The sequence below is a fragment of the Vidua macroura genome, chromosome 1 (genome assembly GCF_024509145.1).
Source record: "Vidua macroura isolate BioBank_ID:100142 chromosome 1, ASM2450914v1, whole genome shotgun sequence".
NCBI classification, from domain to species: domain Eukaryota; kingdom Metazoa; phylum Chordata; class Aves; order Passeriformes; family Viduidae; genus Vidua; species Vidua macroura.
Genome location: NC_071571.1, coordinates 47720426 through 47742125, shown reverse-complemented (window position 1 = coordinate 47742125; position 21700 = coordinate 47720426). Strand labels below are relative to the sequence as shown.

Here is a 21700-nt window from a genome sequence, read left to right as displayed (position 1 = left end):
AAAGAAAAATATATTTAACTGGATTTTAAGGGATATTTTTTTGCTACTTGCTTCAGTTTAGAAATATCTGGAGTCAAGCCAAATGACAAGAAACAACCCCAAATGAAGTGGGCAAGCCCCGACAAACTGTGAAAAGTTTAAGTAGATTAAGTTATAGTTTGTATTCAGAGTAGCATTTTGTTTTGTTTCTGTACTAGATACCTGCCATGGTCTTTAAATTTTGTATGTTAGGCAGGTACTCAGCATGGTTGAAAAATCATGCTTTTTTTTTGTGAAGCCTTGGATCTTTCACTGCCTGCTTGCTATTGGTGTAGGGGATGTGGTGGTGCATTTTGGTTTCATCAAAGTTTTTAATGAAATTTTTAAAATTAGTATTTTAATTAATTAATTAGAATTGTCTTTTGAGTGCTCAACTTTGATACTTTCCTGGTCACTAGTTTGAAGAGCTCAGATATTAATGTCTTTAGTGAACAAACATCTTTATCTGACTGAGTGTATGTGAGTTAATGAAATTGGCACAAAATTTCAAATAGAAACTTGAGTAATCAAAACGAAGTTTTCATCCTCTTATGAATTACAGACATGTAACTAGGAGTTCCTTAGTAAAAGGAGCATGATCTTCCAAGAAGTGGGGGAGTTAATGTTAAAGAAGTACCCAAATTTTTCTGATATGCTTCAATATGTGCTTTAAAAGCAAGACCAAACAGTCTTCTTGCTTATATTCTGAGTACACCCAGTCTTTTTGTTTTCTTCCACCTTTTCTTTTGAAGCACTCTTTAAAGCCTTTTTTACTCTCTAGTTTTGAAGAGTGCTTTATTTGAAACTGGTCTGGCCTGTCAAACATAGTGAAACCTCAACCATATAAAATGCTTCCCAGGAAGAGGAACAAGATGACTGTGGATAGAGAAAATACTTGAATGAAATTGTCAAGAAAGGTTATGGGAAAGCTGGGAATGAGCTAGATGACAACCACACAAATACTAGTTGTCTTTCCTGGACAGCTTTACCGGTGGCAAAAACTGTCCCATTCTGTATGTTTGACACCCATAATCCTAAAATCTTCTCAAATTCTAGGTGTCCACATATCTTGGGGAGGAAGGGTGGTGCATTTAAACCTGAAGAGTCCAAAGCTCATTTTGACATTTAATATTAAATATTTCACTCCTGGTCAAATGATGCTTTATGAATCAGCAGACTTAGGGTTCAGCATCAAATAAATGTTCCTCTTTGGAAGCTGATGGACTGCTCTGAACCATGGAAGTCAGTTGAGGGGGATTAGGTGTTCCTGCAGTGTTGGTGGCTGCTGCAGAGGGGTAGCACCCCCACCCAGGTTGCCTGCTTTTTGAGACCACTGCTCTTTTATCATCCCTTACTGGAGTATAGCTCATAGCTTCTGTACAGCTTTATCTTCCATTTGTGTCAAAACATCAGCAGATTTTATTGACATGGGTCTACTGGGCCTTTGACTCCTGTCTGGTTCAGGGGGGAATAGCACTGAATGCATAAGAAGGAAAAAGGCAGCATGAAAGCCTTTTTATGTACACAAAGTATACATCCAGCCCCCTGGCTTCTCTGCCCTGTTTTCATTTGTTGTAGAGATGGTAGAGCATGTTTACAGCTCCTTAGACTCAGCTGTTCAGTCATGCAGTTTAACTCCGAAAATAACTCTCTTGGGGGATATTAATCCAGTGTTGGATTATCTTTCTAAGATCGTTAATCAGACTTGGTCCCCGAGGGACCTTCCAGCTGAACTTGCCACTTAGTTTCTGTTTGCTGGGGCGGCAGGAGCGAAGTGGAGGAAGATGATGAGGTTTGACAAGAAGTGGCTCCTTACATAAGGTGCCGAGCAGAGGGAGCTGTGCCTCTCGTCCTGCTGTGGGCCTGGCCAGGGCTCAGCCCCCTGCCAGCATCCACCACATCCTGCTTGGCGTTGCTGCCCTCACTGCCCTGCTTTCCCATCATGTTCAAGAAATGCCATGCAAAAACCTGCCCATGTCAGGGGGTGGCAGGATCTGTGCCAGCTCCAGGTGCTGTATGTGCTGCCTTTTATCCAGGCAGGAGAAACACATGCTTTGTTTTATTAAATTCTCAAGTGCACGTGGCATTCCCTCAGTCACTTTCTAATCGTTAATTTTCTTACTCGAGCTGTTTGTGAAATGACCTGGCCTGCTCTTTGAATATTGCCTCTCTTCTGTAAAAGAAGAAATAAGCTGTTCTAGGCTGCTGTTTACATTTGTGAGTAGAGCTGCAAGTCATATAGCTCCTATTAGCCTTGCATTTTTCTTCTGTCTGTACAGTAAGAATAGAATTTATTTCTTGAGAGATGTGTTCTGATAACTTAGTTATTTAAAGTACTTTGAGGTCTTTGTATGGAAAGTGCCAATGAAATTGCAAAACTAGTTGGAAAAAAAAAAAAAAAGAGTTCCACAGGAACTAATTTCATGCACAAATAAAATCCTTTTTTCCACATGCAGTGCATAGGTAGAAGGGGAAAATTCAATATATTTTACTGACATTTGTGCTGAATGCATCCTTCAGAGCCAGGCAGGTAAATTGAGAGCTTGCATATCTGTGCTGATGCATTTTTACATTAAATTTAACATACTTTGATTTCCAACTTGGATGTTTATTACTCTGACTCAGTAAACCACAGGAAATCCTTCATAGTATAGTCAAAATGCATAAATGTAACTGCATGTGGTAATAGCAATAAATTGCAAAATTGACACTTTAACGGCATAATCTATTATAGTTCTGCAAAATCATGTTAATGGAAGAAAGTATGTTCAAGTGGTAGACATGCTTTGGTTGTGGTTTTCCCCCCTCAAATTATAAAATAGTGTGCTGTTGAGCATGTAAGTTGCTTAAACATTCTTCGGGTTACATCTCCTCGCATGCATTAGGGAAAACAATGGGAATTTGCCTTCCTTTTCCTCTGACCCACTCCTTCCCTTCATACACCCATGCCTGCACATGCGTCCTGCTTGCCTTCAGTTGCTGCCTTGAAAATAAAGGTTGTAAAAAATGAGTTGGAAAGTTGTTCTTACATGTCAGTGCTTCTCAGATCCCACTGGGAGAGAAAAAGGAATTGTATTTGAGAAAACTCCATAACTAGACCCTTCAGTGACATCCCTATCCTTTTCACTGTTTGACTGCTGCTGGCATAACAAAAAGCAGCTGAAAACAGTTCTAGTTCTTCATGCACATAATGAAAATTACTTACTAAATTAGAACCATTTCAAACCCGAATTTGTGCCTTCCTTCCTTATTTTGCTGGGCAGTGTCTAACACACTGTACCATGGGGATAAATAGTAGGTAATTTTGAACAGTCAGCACTGTAGGTTTTAGAATTTTCTTTACAGTCCTGCTTTTGGGATGACAACTGAACATCAATTTTGGCCTTAAAAAAAACTAAAAAGAAAAACTATTTGTTTCTGACATTGCCACGTCGGTAGAATGAAATGAAATTATCTTTTGTATGTTGCACTGGATTCATAAGAATATAAATTAGGAAAGAAGAAGTCAACACATTTAGCTAGGATGGCCACTGAGAAACAGAAACCAAGTGATGATTTTATGCTTTTCTGCATTTAGACCACATTGTTATCTTTGAGTTGGTCTTCTGGTGGGAGAAGTGGGACTACATCCATTTGTATTAGTTAAAGATCTGCCATTTTGCTTTGTGTTTTATGACTGTATAAGCACAAGTATAGTAATAATTATAATTATGTAGGAGATCTGTGCTAGCCTACATTAAAACTAGTCACAATGAAATTGTCTGCTGAATGCTGTGGCAGACTTCTCTTGCACCTTGCTTTGGAATGTAAGTACTTATTTTCCATAGCTGAATTTGATTAACTTAACATCAGCTTTCCTTGACTCTTCTTTCTTAAACCTTTCTTCCTGTGTGAGTCAAGATAGCCCACAACTTGCTACAGCAAAATGGGGGTTAATGCCCTCATATGTATGGGAAAATGGAAGTTTTCTGCAAATTTATTGCTGTGTAATGTTGTTTTACTTTTGTACTTAGAGCCAGTGGTCATGAATCAGTATTTTTTCTACAGCATTTACGGTGAATTTTGGAGGGAAGGTATTGGGCCACAAGATACTTCTCAGTCAAAAGAAACTGTGCTTGCCCGTGCAATAGGTGGATTCTGTGTTTTTTATCGGTCTACCTTCTATCTCTTTAGACATGTGGTTTACAGATGATATTATTCTTTAAAAGTGTAGGGGGAAGCATGATGGGGGAAAATTCTTGAAAATATAGGCTTACTCAGCTGAAGCCATCCTCAGTCAAGTTTGTCTGGCAGGAGCTGCTGCTGCTGCTCTTTTTGTGTTGTGGCCAGCAAACTCAGGCTGTGGCAGAGGCTTCCAGCATCCCTCCTGCCAGGGATGGGGTGCCAAGCCAGGGAATGCAGGGAGTAGCCTGTCGGTCATACACTGGGTGAGTCAGCCCCACTTAAGCACTGCAGACAGCTTAATACCAAAACATAGTCGGGCTGAGAGTACCAAGGACTGCGCTGCTGAGGAGGTGGGAAACACTCTCACTGTGAGTGTGGGAGCAGAAGGTGCCAAGGTCTCAGTTTCAATTGACTGTTGAGGTGGATTAACAGCTCACTGCTGCCAAGAGAACTCGCTTCTCCTCCCTCTCCCATGTTGTATCACCTCTGAGTAGCTGTTTGACTCAAACATGGTAAAAAACAGATAACCAAAAATACTTTTTTTGGTTTTTGGGGGTTTTTTTGGCTGGTCGATTCAGCCAATGCACTGCACAGCAAGGGGACCACTGGCTGGAGATGCAAATGGTGGATGTTTGATATTTCGGGAAGAAATTGTGGGAACTTTGCATCTGCTAAGGCTCTACAGGGTAGAAGACAGCCAAAAGTAAATGTCTGATTTTCTCAATGAGCAGCAAGCCAGCTGCATGCTTTAATTGTGTTCATTCCCTGTTCCTGTAACATCTACCAAATGTAGACAATATCACAGTGTTTCTTAATCACATTGTTTAGTCTTTCAAGGCACTTCCTGCAATCCAGTCTTATTTATAGACCGTCCATTGTCTCATTTACTGCCTTGCGCTTTGCTTTGTGGTGATGTGCGATCCTGTCGGCGTCAGAACTGCCATTGTTGGAAATAAATTGCTGGAGTGTTAAAGTTCATAAATTGCTTTTATATTGTGTGTTGAGAGCCTTATGTAGAACGTAGCAGGGCTTGCAGAGTCAGAGAACTGAGCCTTTTCAGAGCAGACACAAGAAAGAAGGAAAAACAGAGACATCCACAAGGCTGGATGAGCTCCCACTTATAAAAGTAGTCTGAGGCAAAGGTACAGTGTTTCCCATTAAAGAGATGATTTCACAGTTTTGTTCAGACTGATCTGAGCTCCAGCTTCTGCTGCAGTTGAAGAAAGGTCATTAGACCAGGTTAGTTGAAGCAGCAACTGAAGGTGATCAAAGCCTTTTTTAACCTGTACCTGTTTGTGTCTTTGGATGTCTGGTATACTTAGCCAGCTCCTCTCTTGCCTTGGCTCTTTGAAAGGATGTATGTGCAAACATGTCTCCATGCTTTCGCCACTTCCTTCTCTTTTTCTGTAAGAAGAAGTGGGACTGCACCGCTGGGGATTTCTACAGCTTCTCTTGTTTTGTGGTACGTGATGGTGCTTTGCTGGGTCTCAGCAGAGCATGCAGGAAACACCATGGTTGTTGTGGAGGGCTTGGCAAAGCCAGCAGGAACCTTCCCATATGCAGAAGGGTGCATGGGCTGCTGTGTCTGAGCACGGCAGAGCTTTGCTACTAGAGAGGGTGTCCTGCCACCACCGAGCTGAGAGAGGGGTGCAGAAGCTTTGTTTGCAAGCCCAGAGAGGCACTACACACTCATGATAAACATTTATTGTTGTTGTTGGAAGGTTATAAAGTTTGATGAGTCAGAAGAGACAGAACTTAAATTCTGCAAAACCTGAGGATTTGGTTCTTCCCCTTTCCTCTTTCCCTGAAATTCACAGCTCACACTATTTGACATGAGATTCTGTTGATATTCATATTCTTGCAGAATAATGACATGTTATGTAGCTGATTATGTCACTGTGAATGTATACTACATTCTTGTGTATTCATGTGTCTGAGATGTACCATGAAGAAGTATTTATATGTGGGTATCTCTGGATCGGTGAGGTGAGGATGTGTGTGTGCGTGTGTGTATGTATATGTGGAAACTGCTGTGTGTTCTGCCTTCTTCCTGACATACTGGTTGCTATAGTGCAGTGATCTATTTGTGAACACCCAGAAGATCATTGCTATAGTTAAAAGAAACCGTGTTTCCTGGCCATAACTTCCTGGGCAATCTCTTCTCCTGAAGCGCCAGCATTAACCAAATTGGTCACGTTCCCTGGGACTCCAGGAGTGACACTGTAACAGGAGCTTTCTCTAGTTTGTCGCTTTTTCCCCACCAGCATATTTAATAATATTTAAAAATAGTTTTTCTATTTAAATCTAATGCATGCCTATTATTCACAGTACATATCAGTGCTTCAGCCATCTTTCTAACAGGCTGTCGAGCTGTGCAGCGTGTCGTGGCGTTGTGTCCTGTGCTTGCTCCTGTAATATGTGCCATTCTCCTGCTCCTGCACATACATACACACATACATTTTCATCCACCTGCCCAGCCAGGGGAAATGTAGGAGACTGAAGCGGCAGTGCTGGAGTTCTGCCTGAACTGCTGTAATATTCTTCTTTCTTTTTTTTTCTCTCCCTGCAGGTGTGAATGAGAGAGGCTCTCTGCAGTGTCCAGTTGTACTGGCTCCAAAGAACAGCATCGTCGCAATGCCCCCTCCTGCTGATATAGTGAAGGTGGCGATTGAATGGCCAGGTGCCTTCCCCAAGTTAATGGAAATAGATCAAGTAAGTGCCTGTGTACCTGTGCTGAGTTGGCCCTGTTCATGAAAAAGTTCTTTGCATGTTTTCTTCTGCATTTATGTTTACTTCAATGCATGTGCATTTTTCTGTGAATGTATGTGGGGTAGAAGGTGTTTTTTATAAGGGGTGTAACCCTCTTCCTCTCTTACTGCTTAAGGTTTTTGATGTGTTTAGCTGGTTTCTTCATTTGCTTTTTCTTTCTGAACAGCTGCTTGAATAAGGCATTTACTGCTTGTGTGACCCACTTAATACTTTTGTGCCTTAGTTTCTTCAACTGTTAGATTGTGGTAGTGTTTTACCTCTGGTTGGAAAGTCTTCAAATTTTTTGTCAGTGCTTTGCATTTGGAGTAGAATCATACTGAATGGCTGCAGCAAGTGCAGATTTTGGAACTTAAGTAGTGATGCACTGTGAGCAGGAGGACGTTTGTAGTTCTGTTCAGGAATCTCAGGGGTTGTTCTGTTTATCTGGTTAGTTCTAAAGCAATGGTCCCGTGGACGGATTGGAGGCAGTGTATAGAAATTAACAAATTCAAAATTATGAATTAAAAACTCTTTTTAGGGAATTGTGGTGGGGGGTAAACAAACAAAACAAGTTATACAAGGGCAGTGTTTTATATTCTGGACTTCTCTGAGATTGTTTTTGTGGCCCATGTATTAATATTAAAAACAATCTCTTTAATATTTAACAGCTTACCCTTAACATTTTGAAATCCTGCAACATGTTACCTGGTTAGAATTATTATTATTTCTGTAAATAGTATTCAGAGTGAAGAAAAGCATTTTATAATGTGCTTTAGACCCTGGTGTGTCTGGGGACTCAGTACATTATAAAGGTCTATTGGAGAGGAGAGCATTTGAATTCACACTGAAAATGTATTACTGGAATGGGTTAGTAATATCTTCATGCAGTGCAATGAGTTTCACTTGTAGTTAACTCTTTTGTGGCACATGCCTTGGAAATTTCTGTGTGAAATTTAAAGAAACACGGTCCTAGAGGGTGGCTGGAATCACAGCAGTATGATTTTTAAGCATTCTGAAGGCCCCCTTAGAGGAAAAGGGAGTTCCCAAGTGAAACCAAACTTTGTAGGTTGATTTTTTTGACCTGCCATGCTTTTCTATTTCCATTTGCTGAAATTTTTCAATAAGCATAGAAATCTTTTGCCTTCTGGAGTGAAGAATGTTTTACTTTTTTCTTCTTATATAACAAATAGTAGACACTGCACACTGTGTTCAGGGAAAGATGCATGTTAGTCATGATGAACCAAGTACAGTGCGGACAAAACTGAAAAAATAGTATGAAGTCTCCTTTTAAACAGCAGCAAAATAATATGAAAATTATTTGGTTTTATTTACAAAAAGCTTAAAGTATCTCTCCAAAAACCCTCATACCTTATCTGTAATATTAGCTTACTTTCCTAGTACCTTGTTTTAAATTTTATAATGTAAGATTTGAAGGAGACAAGAAAGATCAATGCTGAATTATATTGGGTAAAACTCCTCAAACACAGCCTGCCAAGTTATCTGCAAGCTTCCTCAAGCCACTTTATGGGTAGCAGGAGGAAGGAGAGGGAAAGTAAGGCCAAAATGGAGAAGACTTTAACAGCAGCCTGCTCCTGATGCAGAGAGAAATAGAGATGAGGGAATGAAGTTTGAGAGTCTCATCCCTCCCCTTTCTGACATGGAAAGATGGGAAAGAAGCATCCCTTCTTTCTACCCATGCACACAAACACGCGTATTTACCTTTCTCGAGGTTGGAAGCAATGTGGGAATGAACCTTGAAAATATATAGGGTGATACATACTTCGGAGCACACAGCTCTGCTTTTGATTCACTTAGTGCTAACTTTTCCTCAATCTGTTTCCTTTAAAGCAGCTATTCAGTAGAAGAGCTGTAGTGGAGGAGATGATTCATCCCTCAGATGGGTAGCTGTCGGAGATGATAAAGGGGAGGAAGACAGAAAAGATAAATGACTTACCCACTGACCAGACACTGCAGCCAGTGCCTGTGTCCCAGGTGGGACCTGCTTATTCAGTCACCATTTGACATATATTCAGAAAATCCTAAAAACTTTCCCATACTGGTTTCTTTCTCTTTCTTACCATCAAGAAAAACAGTATTTAAATGAACAGCACTATAATATTACTTAAAAAAACCCCACAAAACCCCATCACTGTAGCATGACACAGGTGTTTTGTCTTTCAGGGTACTGAGGCTGTTCCAAAAACTGAAGTTCAAATACCGTATAAGAAATCAAAGGAAAATCTAGGAGGTTTTTTAAGGTTACTTATTGTATATACTTGGAAGCACTTATTTACATTCAGTTGCACAATATCCTAATTTACTTGCTGCGTGTATGCATGTTTTGCTTAGCAATGGAGAGAGTAAAATATTCTCAAAGTGAAGAAATGTCGCTGTGAAACCAGAACCATTAATGGTGGTGTGCTGGCAGGTGTTGGCCTTAAAAGAGCTCATGAGTATTTTTCCCACCAAATGTTATTAAACTTCACACTGCCCTGTGTGACTTCTGACAACTTGGACTTCAGGAGGCACAGAGCCTTTTCAAGTTGAGGCTTCCCACTTCATTTCTATAGGTTTGTTAACCTGGGTTCACCAGTGGTGGTTTTAAATTTAATCATATAAAATTAGTCTCACTCAGTTAGAGAGATTCTCTGCAAGAAAAATTAATATATAATTAAGTGCCTTTTGGAATTAGCTTCTGTGTCTGCTTCCAATGAATGTAAAGAAAATTTTCAATAGTACATTGACATGTACTACTTGCTGTCAGTGTTTCACAAGTGCTTGTTTCTTGGAAAGTTGCTTTAAACAAGGAGGGCAAAACTGTCTCTTATTTACTACCCTGTCTCTCTTACCAGGTGGGAACTAATTAAGTTGCAGTAAACCTCGCAGGTGGCTGATGCCTGTATGGATTAGAATTGATTTTAAATCATGTTCTTCTTGAGAGATGAACTTGACTGAATTCAGTTACTCTCTTACAGAATACATGGGGCTTATTTGGGTTTTCCCCCCAATTCCATAATTTTTCTCAATTATCAATTAGAAATATAGCATCCAGACTCTTCCCTCCTCCATAAATCTGTACTAGCAATATTAAAACTCTGCCCAAAATTAATTTTTAATATGAAGATTTGATTGTGGCTTCAGAACTGCGTATAGCATTGATCTTTCATGCTTTAGTCTTTCTGTCATGTAAGGGGAGGAATGGAAATGAGTTGGTGTCTGAATTTGCATTGGGATCTTTTTGTGGGCTTTTTAGCAATGCAGTCTGGGGAAAAAATGAATGGTAGATGCTGACTGTCTGTTATCTTTTTCTTCACTCTTCTGGATGATTATTCTAGAAGATGTTAATAATAGGACTGCACAGGGTCTGTATAGGTGAACCAGGATGCTGGCTAGTCTATCCTGTCTTCTCTTTGATTGTCCCAGAAATAGCTATTTCATAAGAGGGTGTTATTTCTTGTGTTCAGTGAAAGCCTGCATGCTTTAATTTGTGCCCATTATGTATAATTCTTAGCTGTTGGGGTTTTTTTACAGCACAAATTATTTTAGGTAAGCCAATGCTCATTTTAGGTTACCTGGATACTTTGTGGATTTACAGTTACACTGTTCCTGCTGCAGGAGAAGCAGCTTCCATGAGAGGCACAAGATGGATATTTGGGGACATCTATTTTGGCTTATCCCATTCAAATCCACTCGTGTGTCTTAACACAAGTTGTACTAAAACCAGATTTCTCTAAGCTTGGGGATGAACTTCCTCAGCCTTGGAGGTAAACAAGGCTTTCCTATAGAAAGGAGCAGTTTATAATTAAAATTGGCCATACAGTCTCTTTCTCCAGGTTTGCTTTTACCTATGAGATCATTAAACATGGATTAAATTAACAGATGTGAATCTTTATATTAGGAAAAAGAAATGGGTGGTGGGGGGAGGGAGGAGGAGAGCTGTGTTTTCTTTTCAAAGCACAAATCTCATATGGTGAGCAAAATTTACAGGAGCATTTTCATATGACAATTTCATGTTAATAGAAATGCAGCCATGGATGAGCCATGGGCTGCTCTACATTTATGTTCTCTCTAAAGTTTAGATTTACTCAGCAAATTTATCTTTTAAGAGTCTCTTTAAAGTTGTCTTTTCTGCCAGTGTCATTTTAATTTTGGTTGGTTTTTTTTGTCTTCTTCATAGAAGTCATTGTACTTCACTGCATATTAAAAGGTCACCAGTAAGGTTTTGTTTTTTTTAAAAGGAGCTTTCAAACCTAAATCTGGTTTCAGACCTAAATATGGACCATTGGGGTTTGTTAATTGATTCAGTGCAGTGTTTCTTAAACTGTGGGGAAAAATGAAGTTCAAAAGGGATTGTGAAATGCTTAATTAGAGAAAAGAAAGTTGCACATCACTTCTGCCATGTGTGTAGCCTAAGAATAGATATAGTTTCTGCAAGTACTGTCACTAGTAATAGCAGTATACCGAGACAATCCTGGCATCACGAGTCTAAATGTATGCAATATTAGTGAGCACCAGCATTGTTCAAGCAGTGATCAAGAAAGGATTATTGATGTCTCACTGTCTTACCGTACTGTGAAGTGCCACTCTCTGTGCTTCATTCTGGCTCCAGACTCTGACTTGAGGCATTTAATTCTCAAGGGAAGGAAGGAAGAAAGAGGCTCTTGCCTCCTTCCCACAAACCTGCAAATTTATATGAACTCTTACCCAGAAAGTGTAATGGTACTGCAGTAGCTAGAACTAGTAAAGATTTTTGGTATGAATGATTTTCAATGTTATTGCACATCCTGAGTTTATAGTAAAGGGAAATGTCAGTGCCTTTAAAAGCTGACAAGATAGCAGTTTCTTGAAGATAGAGGACTATGAAGCAGCTCATGGGGAGAGGAAAAAAAAAACAACAGAAAAACCCCCACTGACTTATAAAAATGTTCCCTGCCTGGATTTGCAGCAGGAAAGGAGCAGCAGCTCCTTTCTGTCAGATGGGAGAAGGAGCCAGCGCTCTGGGCTGACCACTGCAGCTGTATCTCACCCATTCTGAAGGAGGATGTCAGTTGCTGCTGGTGGAAGACTTGCCCAAAGATGGATGAACCAAAAGGTGGCTACCTTTTCAAAAAGAATTGAAAAACACTTTGCTGTCTTAAGCCAATTTGTTGAAGGTAGGCCTTGCTTAAAATCAATGTTTAGGTGCCAAACAGATGCTTTTGGAGTTTTATTGCTCCTTGTTGTACCTGTCATATTTCAGCTTCACAAAATTGAATATGAAGCTGTTTGTAAAGCAGGTGCTGACTGGCATATAAACATAGTGAAAATATTATTAATAGAGTTGGTAAAGAAATCTTATCTGTTATTTTTATGTGATTTTTTTTCCATTTCCTTTGTTGGACTAATGAAAGGTCTCAATTTTTTACTTTTATTTATTTTGTAAAAGCTGTTCAGCAGCAAGAATAACCTTGGAAACAATAATGCAAATTTTTTAGTGCACTGGATATAATTCAATGCACTGGCGCACTTGTATACATAGACAATGCTTCGTTAGCATAATGAACCAATTGTTAAATGCAATGGAGTTTGAAAAATATGATTCCTTTTCTTACATAACTGTGGCATTAAAATAGTCATCATTAGAGCCTCAGTTCTTTGATGTGGTGGCAGCCAGCCAGCAGGGATAAAACAGGCAATGTTATTGTCACATGTTACATTTTATTAGTCTGGCTTGTCCAAAGCCACATTCCCACTGGTTGGCTGGATTCTTTCAAAGCTGCAAACTTATGTCCTGTGTAGTGTGTAGCTGGGACCTCATCACTGAAAAATACACAAAAACTCTGTCTTACTGCTTCTGTTTAATACAGAGGCAGCAGCAAGACCTAGTAGATGGAAGAGGTAATAGCTGTGCAGAAGGTTTAGGCATTGTAAATGAAAGGGAGGGGGAGAATAAATAGAAATGTTTTGTGAATTGCAGTCTATGGATGCTATTTAAGCTTTCTTCTTGCTGCCATCTTCTAGGTTAAGAACCATAAGTTCTTAACCCAGTAGACAGGGTTCTGTTGGTTGGTTGGCTGGTTGTTTTTTTGTTAAATAGAAGGGCAAGTAGAGCCAGGATACACTTGAGGTCTGCAGAACTAATACCCTAGTGTTCCTGATCTCCAGCATAAAGGATGTTCAGAAAATATTTTAAGAAAGAGATAAAGCACTTTTTAAAACTAGCTCCAGAATTCTTGCCAGAACCTCCCTGTTAGAGTCTGAATTTTGCTGCCTGCAGCTGATGGCATTTTCAAGATGAAGGCTAAACATGACTTTAAGGTTGTTGCATCCATAAAATTTTTTAACTATCAGCAGGAGTCCCATCTCTTAAGTTAATTCTGCTCTTATTAAAAGGAAATGTGTAATGATGAGATTTCTGAAGTTATGGACTGGTGAATTAATTCACATTCTGGCCAGCTGGAGTATCTAGGCACACTTTATGACTCAATTATATTCTAGTTATAGGCATATAGATTGTAATACAAAAGAGAGTACTACCAAAAATCCCACAATATAATTTTTTTTGCTTTCATGGAGAAACTTCTGCCCTTGTAGGCCAGAAATGTGTCAGTCATGAGCTGAGGGTTTGGCGTTTCTTCACTCAGTCTTCAAAAGCATGCTCTCTAATAGGTTGTGTGAAAAGCCACATCTTAAAGCCTTGCTTTGTATTTAAAAGTGTATTTTGGCTGTATTTTAAATATATGTGGCAAGAATGCTGCATGTAAACACGGTGAAATCCATAACTGTGGGTCCCTAGGTGTTTTTTAACTTTTCTGTGCTCTTGATTGGGAGTTTTTAGTGTTCCTACTTACACTTGAGAAAAGAGGGAGTGTTATGGCTTGTTAGGACACTAGATATGAAGTATCTGCAAAATTCTGTTTATGGTTTTCTATTTTTTTATTGAGGTTTTTTGTTAACATTATATTTTGCCACTTCCTTGTTCTACAGTCACTGTAACATCCTAAACATGTGATCTGTGGCTCAATGGTTAAATTAGGTGAAATGCAGACTTAGGAGTGAGGATCTCTTTGGGGGTGGGAGGGGAGTAACTGAGGAAGCTGCAGCTGAGAGTGAAGAGAGAGAGGACATGAATACCTGGGTTTCCCTAAGTCTTGTGCGCTCTGTGGAACTCCTAGTGCTAAATTTATACCAAGGTGTTGCCACTGACATGCTAAAGCTACCACCTTAAGAGCTGTGAACTGAGCTGACAAAAGCTCTCTCCCATCAGCAGCAGCTGCACTTGTTGAGGGTTTTGCCTGTCGGCTCTGAGGTGCTAATGTTTCCAGCCCTGGGCTGTGCTGCTGCACAGGCACACCTGTGTGGTGTTGGCTTGGCCTTGGCTGGGTTTCATGGTCTCTTTTACTGTAGCACTGTGGAGTCCCTGTTCTTCAGGCATTCATTCTCTGGGGTGCTCCCCTTGGTTAGAGAAATCCTCCCGTTCATCTTTTACAGATGCCTGATAATAAGTTAACAAGTCTGGTCTCACCAGTATTCCATTGTAGTCAATGGTGTTGATTCTGAGAGTGGTTCAGAACAGGTTGAGAAGGCTGAAATCCAAAGCAATCCAGCATCTCCCCCTTTCAAAAGACCTTGTCTCTTACACCACAGGAAACCAGTGCTGAATTAGTGACTCATGGATCCAGGAGTCCTTGAATGTGGTGTTTGCCACCAGTCCTCTGTGGACCCTGGTGTATGACAGTAACAGATAAAGCCTCCACTGATTGTGAAGAGAGTTGTTTTTCTGTTTTTTAATAGACATAAAAACTACTTTAGCACTGAAAGATTTATTAGTGTCATGATAGCATTAATTATAAGACAGAATGTTGTATTTACTGACTAAAAGTTTGTTTTTTGACAGATGCACAGGTCAGCAATTGTATTTTTTTCCTCAATGCTCTTTCGCACTAACAGATGTGCTACATCTGCTATTTTTTCTGATAGGCTTAAAGACAGTGAAGTTAAGGGTTTTCTTGTTACTTCTGCAGTTAAAAGGTGTCAGACAGGGAGAGGAATATCCCAATTATTGGGCCCAAAAAAACCCCAACAAGAAGAACCTAACAAATCAACCAACCTAAGCAAAAAGAAAAAGCAATGAATCTCTGTCAGTCATGTGGAAAGGAAAAGATATTCAGACTTGGCCTAAAAGAAACCTGTCTACAATTTCCTGGTATTACACAAGGTATACCAGAACTGCACATGTAATGCAGGTTTCCACCTGGATTTAGGCTTCTGTCCTCTTTACAGTTCACACACACACACACACACACTTGCTGTTTGATTTGGAAGTGCTTTAAACCCAAATTGGAGTACTAATGGTGGTTTGAACAGGACCTAGAGCTTGGTCAGCATTGATATATTGGACATTCTTTGCTTGCTTTTGTTCATCCCATGATTTCTCTGGAAGAAAACAGTGGTCTGGACTAGACCAACTTACAGTCTTGCACACCTGTGCTTAGTTCTCCTGGTGACTAGTTCCCTGTGAGTTCTCCATAGGGGTAGGCACGAAAGGATGAAACTGGTGAGGAAATTGGAGTGGGAAATCTCAGTCTGTGGTCTGCAAGTTACTTTGGAAGTGCTACCAAGTACTGCACAAGTAGCAAGGGCAAGTTCTCAAGACCAAGTTTGGGATCTGTGTGCATCCCAGCACACAAAACCCGGAGATACAGCTGAGATACTTGCAGGCGAACTCAGAATTGGTGACCTGCGTGGTGGATGTCATTAGGGCCATGAATCTTTGACATGTGTGCTAACCAGTCAATGCAGATAGAGCTTTACCAGGTGTGTAAATTCACATTGGCTGTAGTGCTGCCTGTGCTCTGTGTCATTGTCAGGATTCTCCCCTTGTGTGCAGATCAGTAAGTCATGAGGCCATAATGCCGTGGTATCACTTAACTTCAGCTGTCAATTTAATAATTACCCTAGGAAAATACTCTTTTTCTAACCAATGTGTTCAGTGCAGATACTGTGATAAGGTAGCTGAAGGTGTTATCTCCTGTAGGGAGCACAAAGTTTACTTTGATCTCTGTTATTTTGTACATTAAAGCAACAGCCTGATCTTCTTAGAGCTTTAAATGAGCATCTCAGCATGTGTAAAAGCTCACTTCATTTTTACAAGTCTAGGAGGAGACATAGAGGAAAAAAAAAAGCACTAGCACAAAATACTTATTTCTATGAAGGAAAAACTTCAAAATATTTTTGGACTGATTGTAAGAAATTCTTTGAAGTACATTGACTAATAAGGTAAATTTGACTTTTTGGAACTGTAAATGCAGCAAAGGTAAGTAAATTTCCATAAATAGAATTTTATTAAGATTAAGGCAACAAAAACTTCAAATCTATGCTCTTTGACATTTGGCAGATATTTAAAGCCAGGGACAAAAAAAAAAGAGACTTTGAATGGCCTGCCAAGTAGAACTACTCTGCAGAGAATGGAAATAGACTTTTATCTAATTTTCCATGGTTAAAAAAAATGGAAAAAATATAATAGCTCGCTTTTCTTTGTTTTCTAGTAGTGCTGTGGTCCTATACATGCAGTAGACAGTCATGTCCTGACACTGGTACCCAAACATATTTTCATGTCTCACAGACTGCGGCAGGATTCTGGGGGTGGCTGTAAGCCAGCTGGGAAGTGCAGCGGGAACTGGGCACTCACCCACCTGCCTGTCACTCCCAGAGCAAGGCAGGGTTCTGCTGGCAAGGGGGCCTGGCTGTACAGGCAGGGTGGCAGGGCTGCTGCTGCTGCTGCCAGCTCTGTGTGCTGCCTGCCAGTGTCCCTGCAGCAGCCTCCTGCCAACCAGCCTCCACCTGGGAGAGTGCACAGAGGGTCATGGCAGCCCTCGACTGCTTGCAAGGACATCCCTCTTGTGAACAACGAGCTCGTGGCAATTTCTCTCCCAGTTAGGGAAGGGAAGGGAAAAGAATTTTTCTGGAGACTTACACGTAGTGGGAGTGCAGCCCAAGGGATTATTAGGAGCAGCAGCATATTAGTATTGCTAGTACTTATTAATATTGCTGTGGTGGTATTTGTTTTACATTTATCAATTTGTAAAATGTTATCAATTTGCTAATTGCAAACTCTGTGTCCCAGAAGAGTTGCACTTTTTTTTTCATCTTGTTGCCTCTTTCATCACGAGTTGTGCTTACTCACATCAGTGCTGTAGCAGTAGTGCCGAAGGAGGACCAAGCTGTACCATGAGAGGCTGGCTGTATAAATAATTTTTATTATTGAGGATCCATTTGCTTTTTCTTTTAGCTGTACTTCACAGGTTCTAATTGATTTGTTGCAGGGTTTTTTTTTTCCAAGTTTTTAGTTTCAGATGTTGTCATATAATAATGCAAAGGTGGTGTAGAATAGGCAAAGGGGGTAGGAGGTAGGTGAATGGGATTGACAAAGGACATAAAAATTAATGGTGTAGAGAACTTAGAAATACCAAAATAATGATTTGAAAAGTAATTTAATCCAGCCTTCACAGTTATTGCTAGTTTATTATTATATTATTCACATATTATTGCTAGTTTAGTTTGTTAAATTGTTTTTTTGTCATAGTTTCTAATGGGAAACTATAGATCCTATGGGAAATAATGGGAAGAAAAAGCAGTTACTCTTTTTGTCCTCCATTATATTGAATCTGCTAGCTGGTTTCTGTTTACTTTGTAAAAGGAATTAATAATCCTGATAAAATTTTGCCAAAATATGGTAGCATCCCGACAGGTGAAGGGGGATGCAGCATGCTGTGCACTCTGCTTGGCAGCAGTGTGCCTATAGGCTGGCACATGTGTGCTGAAAGGCAAACTGAAGTTATCCAGCTCCAGACAAAGTTGTGCTTCTCCTTCTGTCCCTCCACAAAAAAATGTGGGGGTTTTTTTGTTTTGTTTTGGTGGGTTTTTTTTGGTTTTTTTTTGTTTTTTTTTGTTTTTTTGTTTTTTTTGTTTTTTTTTTTTTTTTTTGGTGGTGTGGTTGTTGTTGTTGTTTCTTAAAAGGTAGAGGAAAGAAAGCAGTTGGATGCCAGGATTGCTCTTACAGAATTGCAGAAGCTGAAAAAACCCTCAGAGAGGAGGACAGCAGGTCAAAGTAGTTGTACATAAGTGATGCAGTTCCACAGACTGAGGAACAGATCAGTCCAAAAAACTGGGAGAAAACACCACTTTTTCTATCTAATGTGATCTGCCTGTTCTGCTTTACAGCCTGGCTGCAGCTATGCAAAAACTGAGCCAGTGCAACAGAGACGCTGCTGTGGAGAAGGAACCTGTTCCTGCTGCAGAATGGAGCAGTTTCCCTCTTCTGCCTTTTCTCCCATGTGCTGGTGTTTGCTACTCATATAGGTACATAGCCAGGCAGATGAGGAAATTGGTCCTGGGGAAAACTATTTCCCCTCCCCCCGCCCTCCTTCTCCAACTTTTAGTTTGATTAACTTCCCTGGTGTGGATCATCTTGGGTGGTCATGTGAAAACAGAAATGGCAGTGAAAGAAGGAAGGAAACCAAGGACTGAGACAATATGGTAAGCAGGAACAGAATCCTTTCAGCAGGTGCTTTCATTCCTGTCTGATTAAAATGGTCTTGTGTTATGTTTCTGCCTGTTTATTAACTGGCTTAGTTGACTGGACTGTTGAAATAATAAATCCTTCTCTGATCCTGACCTGGCCAAGGAGTCCTGTCTCTGGCTTTCTGTCAATGCAGTGGTGAATCACAGAAAACAAATTCAAGGGATTTTTTTTTTCTTTCACATAGCATGCCCTAATACTGAGTTAATTTTTTCACTAATCATTTTACATTAAAGGTAAAAAGCTTATTTTGACAATAGCATTGAATTAAGTGGGTGGGTTTATGGTGAGATTTCTGTATTTGTTTGTTTTGTTTCCTTTTTAGTACTTCAGTGAACTGTCATTACTGGAAGTAACTAGAGAGGGGGATCCTATAATGTTTAGGTGATTTGGGAAGTTTTTGTGAAGTAATAGATATATGTGACATTGTGTGGTCACCCAGTACTGGGGGGAAAAGGCTCAGGAGTCACTCAGCTGGAGAAATTTCGCACGTTTCTTTCTGCTGTGCAATTTCGTCTATGGTTTGGGACTTAAAAGGGCATTTGCTCTTAGCCAGAAATCTTCTAAAAACACTTATGTGTGCACCCTGTGTTTAAAGCATTGCAACATCAACAGGCTGGACTCTTTTCTTCTTTTCTATTTTGGGACCCAAAGCAGGAGAGCTGTTTTGAGTCAGTCCAAATGCTCCTGTGCTCACAGATGTAGAAAAAAAAGCAGAACTGAGACATCTGGGATTCTAACACCTTCCAGGTGGTGTTTTATCAGAGGGGAACCTGCATGTGTGCACTTAAGAGAGAGGATTACTGTCATCATATGACCGTCTCTGAAAGGAACAAAAGAAGGTTTAAAATTTTTGAATGTCTTCTGGTTTCAGATTTCATTCCTGGAAAATGCTCGTGTTGATATCTGAATCTTCTGTTTCTGTTGGGTAATGCGATACAGTGTACACAAAAGAAACTTTTGATTTCTCAGTTGAAAAACTGAGTTTATGTTATATAGGCTAAGGTTGGCAAAAATAATGGATAATGTCATAATGCATATGTCTAGAATTGCTATCTTTATACCTTTATGGACCGAAACAGCAGAAAATTTTGGGATCCATTCACTCTTGACATTAAATAAATAATGAAATGCTACTAGTTTTGTTCTTTGCATTTACTGGCTTTAGAATCATATTCTTAGAACTCTAGAGTTATTCTAATTTGGTGATTTTGCTTTTTCTTTCTTTTTTCATTTACCAGAAAAAGCCACTGTCCTCAATAATAAAAGAAGTCTGTGATGGGTAAGTTCTGCTATATAGTACATACTACATACAGTGCTTTTTGAAGTATTAAACCACCTAGGAGATATTTTTTTCCAAAGAAAATCTAGATATCCTGTATCTCTAGTCATTAGTTTCTTAAATCTTTTTGTGCTAGCTTCAAATTTTGAATTTGCAGTGCATTTTGGATCAGTTGCTTGCAAGATAAAGCTCCTATCAAAGCAGCTCCATCATGTGGGTGACTCTCATTTTGACTCCTTCCTTCCTTTCTGCACAGAGATGCATTTTACTGACTCATTTTGGCTTGTGGTCCCTGCTGTTCATGGGTTAAGGGACTAAAGCACTGCCTGTGCATCTGAATTTTGAGCACTGAGTCCAGTGGGTGCTGTAAGCTGGTCCAGTGGATGTGACTGTTAATATGAAACTGAAATGTTAATTGCAAATTCTGTATTATAGAGTAATGATTGGCTAAGAAAAATACCTAGATTAAAGTTTAATGGATTAATTAAAAAAGCTGTTCTAAGCAAGTGCTACCACGCAGGAGAAGCTAGCTATATTCATCAAATTGCTGCTGAGCTAAAAAGGTTATATTTTATGCCTAATGAAATATATCAACTTAATACTATATTCATTGTATGTTGTATAAGCTAGCATAAATTTCTGGTACTGTAAATTCTTTTTTGGTCAATTTTACTGACTTAGTGATCTTGCTTATTGCAAAAAAAGATTGCTAGGACATATTTGTACTGAAGTTTTCGCTTTGTAAGCATGCTTTTAACTTAAACTTTAGAACTCATCATTGAAAGCCGTGGAAAACTATGAGAAGTATGAGAAATACATGGGAATGACAGATGCTTGTTTGGTCATACTAAAATTATGAAAAGGGTACTTTTTGAATTATTAAGATTTCATTCTGTGATTAATTTATTTTCATATTTCTAAGGTGGTCTCTTGCAAATCATGACCAATTTGCACTGCAGCATGCTGATAGTTCTAATTTCTACATCACTGAGAAGGTGGGTAAATCGTTCAATGCAATTCTTGCATAGCCAATAAAAATATTTGCCACAATCACTTATTTTAAATTATAATATATGAAAATATACTTTCCACAATGTCACTGATAGGGTAGGTACTGGGAGACCTGATTAAATGACTTTTTAACTGATTTCTTCGGTTAGGAAAAGCAAATAAAAGTCCAAAGTTTTTCATGTCAGTTAAGTTTGAGACTTGAGCACTGAGCCCTTCAACTTTGGTACTCTTGTGTGTTTAGTATTCTGCTAACAAGTGGTGTACAGGAAACTGAAATATTTAAAACATAAAGGGCTCTTTGAAGTGTGAGGAGACCTTCAGTGCATGTCAGTTTCCTTTTTGGCTGAGCAGGTAGAAATAAGTTTCAGTGGCTGGGTAATATTTGCTACTCGCTCCTGCCTGCTCTCTTGTCCTTACCCAGTTCTGTAAGTTCTGTTGGCTTACTTTTTTTGTCCCCATATAGCATGGCAATAGGTGATTCATCAAGTGATGCAATGATTTCAACACAGAGTAATAAAAAGGCTATAGCAGTAATAAAAATGGAATGTCTAGTATAAATATATGGGACATGCTCATGTGAACAGGACCAAGTAGCATTCCTAGCATTACTGGTAAAATTGTTGAAATTAAAAAAAAAAAAAAAAAAAAAAAAGATTATTTGGAAGACTGCACGTGTAATACTGCAGAGGTACAATTTCTAAGCAATGGCACAAGGACACTGTTTAAAACCTGCTGAAGTCCACATGCAAATTCCCTAATCTTGGTGGATTCTGAGCTAAAAAGACCTGAGCTTAACTGCATAGATATAGATGTCTCTTGTCCACCTTGTTATCAATTTAGTTTGGCTTGCTCTTAAGTGGAGACATGTCTTGGTTCTGGTTTGCGTTTTACAGCTCTTTAGGGTTTGCTAATACGAC

The 21700-nt window shown here is 39.5% G+C and overlaps 1 protein-coding gene across 3 annotated transcripts in view; it reads left to right on the top strand.

Moving 5' to 3' along the window:
- The window catches only part of ELMO1 (engulfment and cell motility 1), a 303043-nt gene that overhangs the window by 43163 nt on the left and 238180 nt on the right, over positions 1–21700 (top strand). For all 3 annotated transcript variants that reach the window (XM_053976921.1, XM_053976912.1, XM_053976927.1), the window contains exons 3-5: positions 6752–6894; positions 19732–19772; positions 20695–20767. In XM_053976921.1, the coding sequence (XP_053832896.1) occupies positions 6817–6894; positions 19732–19772; positions 20695–20767 (192 nt within the window). In that variant the 5' untranslated portion in view covers positions 6752–6816. The remainder of the gene's footprint in view (positions 1–6751; positions 6895–19731; positions 19773–20694; positions 20768–21700) is intronic.